General features: G+C 35.0%; 1 protein-coding gene across 5 annotated transcripts in view; it reads left to right on the top strand.

The window, feature by feature from the left end:
• Positions 1-12,418, top strand: part of nrbp2b (nuclear receptor binding protein 2b) — a 34,516-nt gene extending 22,098 nt beyond the window's left edge. For 2 of the 5 annotated variants that reach the window (XM_073864176.1, XM_073864175.1), the window contains exons 6-18: positions 57-151; positions 2,697-2,720; positions 2,835-2,921; positions 3,191-3,246; positions 3,348-3,443; positions 5,461-5,593; positions 6,025-6,127; positions 6,985-7,035; positions 7,138-7,273; positions 7,444-7,497; positions 7,783-7,846; positions 8,340-8,413; positions 11,073-12,418. In XM_073864176.1, coding sequence (XP_073720277.1) covers positions 57-151; positions 2,697-2,720; positions 2,835-2,921; positions 3,191-3,246; positions 3,348-3,443; positions 5,461-5,593; positions 6,025-6,127; positions 6,985-7,035; positions 7,138-7,273; positions 7,444-7,497; positions 7,783-7,846; positions 8,340-8,413; positions 11,073-11,156 — 1,057 coding nt within the window. In that variant the 3' untranslated portion in view covers positions 11,157-12,418. The remainder of the gene's footprint in view (positions 1-56; positions 152-2,696; positions 2,721-2,834; positions 2,922-3,190; positions 3,247-3,347; positions 3,444-5,460; positions 5,594-6,024; positions 6,128-6,984; positions 7,036-7,137; positions 7,274-7,443; positions 7,498-7,782; positions 7,847-8,339; positions 8,414-11,072) is intronic. The other 3 variants (XM_073864177.1, XM_055182317.2, XM_073864178.1) reach the window with 3 other exon arrangements.
• Positions 12,419-12,663: the final 245 nt, after the last annotated feature.

Genomic DNA, 12,663 nt, shown 5'->3' with positions numbered 1-12,663 from the left:
TAAACAAGTATGAATAAGCACACAGAGATTATATTGATAATCGTTCGCTCTATCAGCTATCTTCACTCCTGTGATCCTCCAATAATTCATGGCAACCTCACATGTGACACCATCTTCATTCAGCACAACGGCCTCATTAAAATCGGATCAGGTATGTTTCTCTATGCAAGTTCACTCATATTGTTAAATTGAAATCACATGATTTACACATATTATTAAATCAGATTTTGAACCGAACAGCCGATTCACTTGTTATTTACCTGCTTTGATATTTTATTTATTATTTATTTTTAAGTGAGGCTTTAATGTTCAAATGCATTTGGGGCAACATTTTAAATATTTAAAAAGTATTAAAATGTAATGCATTATATAATTTTTGTAAGGTTGTATTTGTTAACATTAGTAAATGTATTGAATTAACAATGAGTAATATAGGTTTTCAGCATTTAATAGGTAAGGGATAATGTATTTTGTTGTTTTTATTTTATTTGCATGTTGTTATCGCAGAAATCAGCCCCAACAGTGTGATCAGGACCCGACATATTACATTAAAGGGGTTATTTCTTGATAACAACCTGCTGCCTGTACATTATCCCGCTTGTTACACGGCTAATTTACCCCTGCCATTGACGAGTTATCTTGTCAGTTAAGAGAAAACATTTGCATAAAAAAGATGTTCATGATGAGGTTTTATGTTAATCTGTAATACCGCGATTATCAACTAAATGACTTACTCAATTTATATTCAAAAAACTGAAGCTAAAAATTATTTACTAATGCTTTGATAATCGTTCTGAATCTGATCTCTAACAAAATTCCTTTAAAAATTCAATTATTTCAGCTTTTTGCTAAAAATTTTTTTTAAAGAAAAATACCCACATTTAAGAGTTCATAGACGGTTTCAGCAGTAACAACATAAACAAACGGCTGTCGTGGTCCGCACGTAATTTCCGGTAAACTCCGCTAAGAATAAATAACAACAAAGTTCTTTAAACGTAGTTTATTTATATAACAAGCAAAAAAAAACTACACATAGATTACCTAGGAAACCAAAACATTTGTTATTTTCGATGAAGTATTTGTTCAAGAGATCAGTTTAGCAACTAGTCAGACCATTAAACAAACAGAAACCCGAAGTTAATTCCAGATCCAGACGTGTATCGCGTCAGCGCATGTGCCTCCAATGAAACCGTCTATAAGCAGAGAAAAAAATATAAATGGAATGAACGTTTTTTTCCCGTTTTGTGTGTTTGTTTATTGCTTGTTTGAAAGCGGAGAATCTGTTCTTTCATTTGATATATTTGTATGTTTATATATTTTTAGAAGAAAATTTTCCTGGAAGGCATTTGGTGAAACTTTTATGAAAATCACTAAATCACCAAAAATGCTGGTGGGCAACTTTTCAAAAAATGGCTGGCAGGGAATGAGTTAAATATTGATTTGAAATATTTTTATTTGCTAATTTGTAACGAATGCAGACCTTCCGCAAGGAAAACCCACTTACTTTTGGTTATAAGATAAGACCAAATGTCATGAACATGCTATTGGGTGATTCTCACGAAATCCAGATTTAGAAGGTGTCCAACATCAGAATTTTTAAAAAGCCCCTGAAGCCATTTTTTTGCACATATAAGATTAAAGTCTGAACTTACTATAACCATTATTTTTACAGGATTTAAAAAATATTTCCTATAGAATTATTCAAATTTTTTAGATGATCATTATCAAAAATTATCATTACCGCAACATGATATTACATTAAATAATATGCATTTACAAACTCATGTTTCGGTAATGAGAACTTTTTACTTTTATCTGGAGAGAAAAAAATAAGAACTGCTTACCTGGTAGCCATCTTGAGTGTCACAGTCAATAATGTATTTTCCAACAAATCTTTTTTTGTAAATGTTAGTACCTTGAAGGCTTAAACAATGATTGAAAATTATTGCGGAGGATGAGAAAATGGTCTTGGACACATTTATATTCCTTATTATTGTCTCTACATTTACCAATAATCACCAAATACCACATGTTTCTTTACTGTAAATGTTTATAGTATAACATGCCTTGAAGCTTTTTATTTTTTAGATTTTTTAATGATAAATATTTCCATGTCAAAGAACCCAAATCAAGTCATGGACACGTTGCGGTAATAAAAATGTTCCCCTTAAATATGGAAAAAACAACAAAATTGGTTTGTATGATGTCATTTGAAATCATGTGCAAAATAGTACATGAATAGATGTTTGTAACTGTATGTTTTTTATTTGTATAGCATTTCAAAATGTTTCATGACACCTCATAAGTCTAATTTCGCGAGAATCACCCTATTTGGTTTAATCATTTATAAATATAATGTCATACATGTTATTAAAAGACATATTTATATTTAATGTTATGTGTAATATTAAACTTTACCTTTCAAAAAGATTTGAAGCAGTTATTAGTTTTAAGAGTTTGTTATCTGGGAATAACAAACCTGCAAATGTCACGACTGGCCAATCACAATCAAGCATTCTAACGAGCCGTGTAATAACTTTTGTGAACAAATACAACCTTATTGTACAGTGTTACCAAATCTTTTGACTACTGTTCAAAGCACACACTAAAATGATGTAATAATAACCTGGAGGAGAGGCTGATTGCATATGGATGTACTGTATGATGTACTGTATGATATCTGTCTATCCCTATAGTTTGGCATCGACTCTTTGTGAATGGTAAGAGCCATTTAAACATCTCAGTGAATATATTGAATTTAGAGTTTTGCATGTGCATGTATAGGAGAATGTATAGATGAGTTGTCACCCACTTTTTGATGGGTTTTTACCCAGTGTTTCCAGAAGGAGGCGTCCATGGCGAGATTCACCAACAAAGGGTTGATAAGAAAAACCTGCACTTCTTTCCTCCAGAGTATGGCTGTGAGTATGAGCGTTTTGTTTGGTTACTCTTGCACACTTTGACTTGGTCTGTATTAGTTTATTTACAGTCCTGGGCTGGCCAAACATCTTAGCAAATTAGATTCCTTCCCCTAAAAATAGTTTTTATGAGTTTTTAGGTGTGTCAGTATAAAATATTCAGATAAATTTAGTTCAAATGTTTTATAATGGTGCTTATATCAATGTAGATTTGTAAATTTATCTTTTGCACAATACTGTATATTTATCTTGTATATATTATTTCTTCTCAGCATGTGAGGATGACTATGCCATTGACATCTTCTCCTTTGGGATTTGTGCATTAGAGGTGAGAGCACTCGTATATATGGCATATCACACAGCTCTTTATTGCAGTGAAATGAGTGCTGTATCTCACGCAATGATATTTAAAGAGATTTATGTCTCCAGATGGCTGTGTTGGAGATCCAAGCCAATGGGGATTCTGTTGTGTCTAAGGAGGCCATAACAAATGCTGGACAATCATTAGAAGATCCGCTCATGAGAGTATGTGCACAGACTTGCTTTAAAGTTCATTGCATTGTAAAAAGTTCATAGTTGCATAAAAGATTTCATTTTTTTTATCTGGCTTATGATAAAATGGGTGAAAAGTTTCCATATGTCTTCGAACCCATTACCTTTGCATTGGTAACACAATGCTCTACTAGTTAGGTGGGTGATTCTCACGAAAACTTGGTTTTAAAAATGTCAAGCATGAAAATGTAAAAATTGCTTAAATTTACTTTTTTCCAACCAGACATTGAAAAACAAAGTCTGGAGTAAATGGGAACATTAATTTAAAAACTTTTACTTATCATTTAACACTTTTTGTAAAATAATAAAAAAATTAGTCCTAAAAAATCTCATTACCGCAACGGTCAGAAAACATCAACATTTTCAAAATGACATGACAAACCTGAAAGAACATAATTTGGAGATTCTGCACATGCATATAAAATCAAAGTATTATGCTTCTATTAATAAAATTAACATTTAATAAGCATCTGTTGCGGTAATGATAATCAAAATGTCGTGTAAGCATTCTGACAAGACAATATTTCAAATTAACTGTAAAAAAATGATCTTACCTGGTAGCCATCTTGAAGTAACTGGTCCATGTGCTTGGTCACTCAAAATCAAACTTTATTAAAATTCTGTATGTGTGCTTAAACTGTTCTCAAAAAGTGTTGCGGAGGATGAGAACATCAGGCATGGACACATAATTTTCCTAATTTTTCTTCATTATTATTATACATTAATATTCAGTAAATATTTTTTCTGTCATCTAAAGTAGTCTAGCAAAACATCTATTTATTTATTTTTTCTTAATATTTTTGTGTTAATTTGATTAAATTACAACAGAACGCATGTTCAAACACAGCCGGACACATTGCGGTAATGAGAATTTCAGCAGAAAATGAGATAAAATTTCCAATTATAAATTCTTATGTTGAAATCACACATTGTGCAAGGTAGAACACAGTATTGTCTTAATTCTGATGCTTTTTAATGTTACTATATTACACATTTTAAAGCTAAAATCATTAGTGCCGTGGTGTTTCAATGGTTTCGTGAGAATCACCCAGGTACACTTGCTTAACACATTTGATACAAAGAAATATCTATTTGCATTATCATAAGTAGTAGTTTGGGTTTTTTGTGCCAAAAATCATTAGGATATTAAAGGAAAACACCACAGTTTTTCAATATTTTACTATGTTCTTACCTCAACTTAGACAAATTAATACATCCCTATCTTTATTCAGTGTGTGCACTTAATCTTTGTACAGCGTGTTGTGAATGTGTTAGCATTTAGCTTAGCCCATTCATTCCTTAGGATCCAAACATGGATGAATAAAGAAGCCACCAAACACTACCATGTTTTCCCTATTTAAAGACTGTTACATGAGTAGTTACAAGTTAGTATGGTGGCGCAAAATAAAACATGAGAACTATATTGTATGGCGGAAGAGCACTTAGTTTGCAGCACTTTGGTGTCGGGCGCAGTAATATTGATGAAAGATTGAGCGAGAGGGGGAGTAGTTGCTGTGCGTTCACACCAGATGTGGTAGAGCCGTCAAAAATGCACTTGAACATTTTGAGTTTACTCACTTCATTCACACCCTTGAAATTAGTCGTCGAAACATTCACGCGGAAATTTGCATTATGGGAGGGGCTTCTGCGACTCCGCTCGCTTCCTGTAATCACGTCACTACTAGAGTAAGCTCCTGATTGGTTTAAATATCCGCCAAAGTTCAGATTTTTCAACTTGCATGTTTCCCGCGGCAATGCTCAATTTGTGCTGAATGCGCCATTCGCGGTGCGCCATTCACACCTATCGCGCCGGAGGATGTCTATTCGCGTCTTTGCATTGACTTCACATGTAAATCACTTGCGCTTGCCGCCTCTTCCGCGTCTGGTGTGAACGCATAGTTAGGAAAGATCATGTTACTCCGCGCCGAGGTCGAAGTGGTCACATATTGTAACCGAATCTTGCTGTTGTGTGATTTCTCATGATTGACAGGAGTTCACTCAGTCCTGTCTGCGTCACAATCCCAGGCTCCGCCCAACAGCGCATGACCTGCTGTTTCACCGCGTGCTATTTGAGGTGCATTCCCTGAAGCTGTTGGCCGCTCACTGCCTAATCAATAATCAGTGTAAGTCTCTTCAGTGAACATATTCATTTTTTTGCATTGAAAAATACAATTATCTTAACAAACCAATGCATAAACAAATTATTCAGTAGATGGGTTATATTGTTTATTTGTTAAGCCGCGCCCCCTGTACCAAGCATTACTTTGTGTTTTTTCTATTCTTTTATTCTTTATAGTCAATATGAAATGAATGTAATGATTATAGATGTCATTTTGTTATATATTAATGAAACATCATGAAAAAGTTTATCAACATCATATTATCATATAGGTCGGCACAGCATCCCTCCTGTCCAATCATAATAATCTCATATTTTTAATTTCTGGTTCATCAACATTTAAATTACTCTTAATTTGTGTTTTAAAATTATGTTATATATAATTATATGTAAAATTTATTTTAAACCACAAAAAACATCTCTTGGTTTTTTCAGACATGCTTCCAGAGAACTGTGTTGAAGAGAAGACCAAAGCATTTGATCCTAATGGCGTCCTGGCAGAGATCATTCACAACGATCGTCCCCGTTTTCAGCTCAAGTGAGTCTCTTTTTCTTAAAGGAAAAGTTCACCCCAAAATTTTGTCATCATTAACCTCCCATGTTGTTACAAATATGTATAATTTCTCTGTTTTGATGAAAAGGAATGAAGATATTTTGAGGAATGTAACCAACCGTTCGTGAGCCACATTCACTTCCATAGTAGGAAAAAAGAATACTCAACTGTTTGATTACGAACATTCCTCAAAATATATTCATTTGTGTACATCAGAACAAAGAAATTTATACAGATTTGTAACAACAAGAGAATTTTCATTTTTGGGTGAACTATCCCTTTAACCTACAACGTTAAAAAGACATAGTTAAAATATACCATGTGACTACAGCGGTTCAATCTTCGTTTCGTGAAGTGATTGGAAGACTTTTTGTGCTCATAAAGCAGCTCATGCATTAAACACTGGTGTTGTGCATCAGCCATAGACATATACATATATAGATGTCTCATTCGACCACTCCATAGATGTGGGCTGTTAATGGGGGCATCTATGTATATCTATGTAATATCATTAAAGCTATTTTTCAAAATGTTAAGACAACCTTTATGAAAGGTTTTGATCCGTGTATATGTCTATGGCTGATGCACGATGCCACTGTTAACGCATACACATTAGAGACTGACTTGACAAAATGGTAATTCTTGCGTGAATTAACGCTTTATGGTCAGTTTTTAAAATATACTGCTGAAGAACATACAATATGTGCTTATGAAACTAAATATAGAATATAGCTGCCTTCTCAATAAGACACTTTCCCGTTTCACTTTGCACAAATGCCTTAAAACTTCATTATGAACTTCTTCATTAAAACTATTCTTCTGACATCTCTTTTGTCCTGCAGGTACTCAAATGTTTCTCCTCTCGAGCTTGACAAGTTTCTGGAGGATGTGAAGTCAGTATTGCATTTCTCATTCCTCATTTGTATGCCCAATTTTGCATAGTTTTATTACAAAAATGACAATAAGAAGTTCAATCCATTTGGTTTATCCATCAGGAATGGCATTTACCCGCTGATGAACTTTGCATCCACGCGACCGCATCCCGTACCTCGTGCCCTCTCCATGTCCCAAGAACATATGGAGACGGTGAAGACCCCAACACCTGAACCTCAAGAGGCGGAGACCAGGAAGGTGTGTCCTTTACTTCTGTTTATTTATTATTAATCTGGCTCAGTTGGTAGGGCATTACATCAGCAGTGCAAAGGTTGTGTGTTTGATTCCCATAGAACACATATACTGATAAAAAACATTAAAGCATCTGCATAATGCATAAATCTAATTGATTAAACTATGTGTTCTAGGTGGTTCAGATGCATTGTAACCTGGAGTCCAATGAAGATACAACTAAGATACACGTGAGTTAGCCAGCTTCAAACATGCTGTGAAGATGGTTAGCGTTTAATGCACATTATTAATTCAGAAAGACTCAATTTAAACATGCATTGTGCTACCGTTGCTTCTCTTTGCGTTTCGAAAGGGAGGGGTAAGCTGTGGACTGAGCCGTTGGTTGCAGTTCACAGTCTCACCTCTAGATGCCGCTAAAAATCGAAACAAGGGCCTTTAATGAGTTCATGATCTTTGCCGTATACTTGTATTTTAATGGAGACTGATGTCTTGCATGCTATCCTGTGCTTTTATAGCTCACCCTGTTCTTGAAGTTAGAAGATAAACTTCATCGCCAGCTCAGCTGTGATATTATGCCAAGTAAGAAAAGCATCACCCTAATATATTTTACAACCTTTCATATCGGCAGTTTAAGCTTGGTAGACTGGGTTTAAAGCCACAATATGTAAGATATTTGCACAGTGTGATATATTTAATGCAGTTCTGCACTTACATTATCCCAAAAGATCCCAAGGATTTGTTAATCCAGTGAAATTCATGTTTTAAATAATGGCTCGTCCTTTGGCTCCCTTGTTATTGTCACCTTTTTAGTGACTTAAAATCCGCGCTATCCTCAGTTTTCGTTTGTAAATAATAAAAAATATTAATTCATCACCTCATCCATGAACATGATTAGCGAATTGCATACGTCTCTGGATGCTGAAAACAACATCTGCCATCATTCCACTCTCCTTCATAACAGCTTCATAATGCTTTGTTATTGTGTAATAGCGACCTCTAGAGGTGAAAATCTTACATATTGTGGCTTTAAATAACAAATTATAATTTGCACTTAAACCCTCAATAATGTTAGTGTTTGTGGTTATTTCAGCTGACAGTTCAAGAGATTTGGTGAATGAACTTATCCATCATGCCTTCATCAGTGAGGTAAGACAAAAAAGATAACGCCATCTTAGCTGACATTTTACTTTCGCCCTCAATAAAGAGATAGTTTACTTAAAAATAAAACTTCTGCCAACAATTATTTTCCCAATACCTTTATATGACTCTTCTGTGGATCACAAAATAAGTCATACAAGTTTGAATGACACAAAGGTGAGTAAATGATGAAAGAGTTTTCCTTTTTTGGGCAAACTACAGTATCACTTTTAATTTGATGTTTATCTGCATTGAGGTGTACTGCATATACCTGCAGATTTTCATTACACTTGTTAAATGTGATTAATATACTGTATTAAAGCAACTACAGTGTCATCTCATAAACATTAAAACTCACAGGAACTCCAAGCACGGATGTAAAGCTAATCTAAAAGTTGGGGGGCAATAAACAAAACAATTCTCAAGTGCAATTTTTGAAGGGGACATAAATAATACATAAGAAAATGCACTTGTGCACACAGAGGACAGCCAAATGTTCTTATTCAAAACCATTTATTTATTGCAATGTTTTTTAAGCTGTTTCCAATTAAGCAACAAATGATTTTTGAACCTAAATGACTGTTAGATAGGTAACATTATATGGGTCATTCCACCGAATCGGTGCCATTTGCATGTTGTAATTCGTTGATTTTTTTTCTTTTTTTTACTCTAAATCTACAGTAATAACGCACATGTTTTACTTTTCAAAATGAGTATCGGTCAATATCGGGTAAGTAGTTGATTTTTTAACATGGTTTCTTAATGGAGGATGGAGGCTTTTTGAAAACATGACTGAAAGTAACAGGACTGAGTTTTTAGCATAGATTTAGCAAATACTGTACATCAATGGCGGCTCGTGAATGCTCATCCGATGATGCGCAAATTCAAAGTAAGTGTTCGGATCGTCACGCGTGTGGTTCCCTTTTCCAAAATATGTGTCCTGCATGTCAAGAGATCCTGTGTGCATCACGTGTTTGTCAAAATAAGTGCCTGCTGCACACGCGTCAAAATCATTTATGATAAAAGAGACGCTCACGTTCCCAAAATACACGCTAGACACTCCTTTTAACAGTAAACTCTGATTAAGCATGAGATTATGCGAGGATCTGGCAAACGCGAGCGTCTCTTAGACGCATCTGCAGCAGGCACTTATTTTGACAAGACACGTGATAGGATCTCTCAAAGCGCAGAACACATATTTTGAAATTACGAACCACACACGACAAGCTACATACATGTTGTGACAAACTTCGCATCATGCGCCCTCAAAAAAAGAAGTCACCGGCCGCCACTGCTGCACATGAAATATAGCCGCAGTAAATATGTGCTAATAGCATAAAGACACTTAGTGATTTACCAAAATGTTTTATTTTAAAGAGACATTCCACTTTTTTTGAAAATATGCTAATTTTTCAGCTCCCCTAGAGTTAAACATTTGAATCTTTCCATTTTGAAATCCATTCAGCTGATCACCGGGTCTGGCGCTAGCACTTTTAGCATAGCTTAGCATAATCCATTGAATCTGATTAGACCGGTAGCATCACGCACTGCCCGAAAATAGTCCCCTGCTATTGAAAGTAACCTAACCAAGGGGACTATTTTCGGGCAGTGCGTAATATCACTACGCCTGCTGCAGCAATGTTACATCAGCAAAGTTACTGATTATTATGCCAGAATGAGAGTATAGGTCCTAGCCATATCTGCCTAGAAAATTTTCCGTCGGTCTTATAACACAATGTAACTACAGAAGAGTCAAGTTTTACATAGGAAAAATATCAAAACACGTTTTGGTTATTTTTTAGCCGATGCTAATGGTCTTATCAGATTCAATGGATTATGCTAAGCTATGCTAAAAGTGCTAGCGCCAGACTTGGAGATTGGCTGAATGGATTCCAAAACAGTAGAAATCAAATGTTAAAAACTAGGGGAGCATATTTTCAAAAAAGTGGAATGTCCCTATATATCCAATAACAACAATATCATAAAATATACAGAAAAGAAAATGAGAAAAGTGACGTCAGAAGATCCATTTGATGTCACTTTCTTTTGAAAATGTGACTTTTTTTATTCCTAAATTTTTAGAGGGGGTAACGTGTTGGGTAACAGGAAAATGTGCATTTATCTAAAATATTATGAATTTTCAATGGTAAAAAATATTTAAAGCAAAGAAGGGATATGAACCCACACAAAAATGGAAAAAATTAAAGATATCTAAAGAATAATTTGCTTTATATTTAAACGTAAAGTATAGAGATAGAGAGCAGGGACAGATAAAAAAAATGCTGTTCTGTGTAGTTTTATTAATGTTTTAAAATATTTAGTTTAAATTTGGTGTTAGTAGATTAACATGCAGGACAATTTGCTTAATAATAAAATGTATTTTAGAGTTAGTTTTCTTGCATTTTTATACATATAATGACCTGGGGACAGAAATGGCAGCGATTCAGTAAATGACCCAGATATTTTGTAAGTGCTAACATAGTGGACTCATGGAAAGATACATCTTTACATACATCTTTACATATTATCTAATACATTTTTATCATGACTAATTTATTAATAACTCATCATCGTCTGTTTTAACAAGAATAAAATAGCCTTGAAGGCCTGCTTACTTTTCACAAATATTAAAGACTTGTTGCTTACATGCTACCATCAATTTCCACAGGATGACGGTGACAAGATTGTGACGTTCCTGGAGGATGCCTTGAGCCACCATCGTGGGTCAGCAAGTGCCATAACAACAATATGAAAAACAGCAGACTGCTATCATGAAAATAGATATTTACATGCCAGTGGAACCGAGAGGGAGGCCGAGTAATAGAGGGACATTAAAAAAAAGAAAGATCTAGTTTGTTATGCGTAGCCGGTAGGGAAATGAACCTGCGGTTGAATACCGATGACAGACCAGGTTAGACGCCCCAGAAATGCCCATCTAAAAACTCCTTGTCTAGGAATTCCAGGTGTCCCTGTAGGAACCATCCCACAATGCCACCGGGTGCCAAGTTTGCCACTACACAACTTTTCCGAAATCTCTTCTAAAGAGAATCGTGTGCTTTAGGAAGTGTCCGATGTGCACACTTTCAACCGGATCTTCTGTATAACATAGTTCTACTTAAATGTTATGTTAAAGCTAAAAACATAATCGACGCACGTATGCATTGTAAGCATGCAGTCCTGTTGTACTTAAGCTGCATTGTCGCGTCACCGTGGCATTTACAAACTTGAAAGGGCGAAAGATTTACTTCGTCTGTACCGGGTGTTCGTTATTTTTTAGCTGGTTCGAATGCAAAAGTTGAATTGACTCATTCAATAATGAGTTGAGCCACACGTGGAAAGCTATTCGTTGGCATTCCCGTGCATCTCGACCGCAGCTGCTTATGGATGCCACGGATTCCCTTGCAAGTTTAAGATCTGTTAGCCGGCATTTTTGGCATTATCAGTGGCACCTCGATACTCGTAACGAGGGGGATTTAAATGCCTGTGCCATTTAATAGGAACGCAACATGCGTAGTTGGAAGCACTTAAGCTCAAGGTTTTACACAAAGTGTGTTATGGGCCTGAAAGAGCATACATTAATAAAATATGGTAACATTATGACTAGTTATGATGTTTTTTAGCATGTTTGTTTTCCTACAATGCTAAATGTATGATAACCAATGTGATTTCAGCCAATTAACAGAAACCGACTGTAGTTTTTGTCTGCAATGACTTTATTTGTGCACTACTATCAGCTACTACAAGAATGTCTTAATATGCATTCAAAGTGTTTTAAATGTTGTATATAGAGGAATGTACTGCCTGCTGGTGTCTCTTAAAAATAAGTTGATGCATTTTATACAAAACCACACGTAGGTTGATCCTGGTTAGTCAGCCAGCTAACCAATAGGACAAATGACCTCTTTGACTACAAACTTTTGGTTGGACTTTTCTGTTCAGTGTCAAACACGTACATTCTTTGTAATGGAGATTTTAATTATTATGAATATAAATAAATGTAATAATAAAATAACATGTAGTTTGTCTATGATTCTTGTACTTGTGCCATCTGTCAAGTAAGTCACATTTACTTGTATATATAAGCCAATTGTATTGTTTCAAAGCAGCTTTATAAAAAATCAAACAGTACATTTATGTTTGAAGTCCCTAAATCGAAGGTCACAGTGATAAGACACAAAACAAAAAAATGGCAAGTGCTATAATAAAGAGCATTGCCAGCCCAGTCAAGTGCTGAGATGCTATTAATCTAACTTATAAAA

Source organism: Misgurnus anguillicaudatus, chromosome 25 (genome assembly GCF_027580225.2).
Source record: "Misgurnus anguillicaudatus chromosome 25, ASM2758022v2, whole genome shotgun sequence".
NCBI lineage: Eukaryota > Metazoa > Chordata > Actinopteri > Cypriniformes > Cobitidae > Misgurnus > Misgurnus anguillicaudatus.
This window is presented reverse-complemented; position numbering and strand designations above follow the sequence as displayed.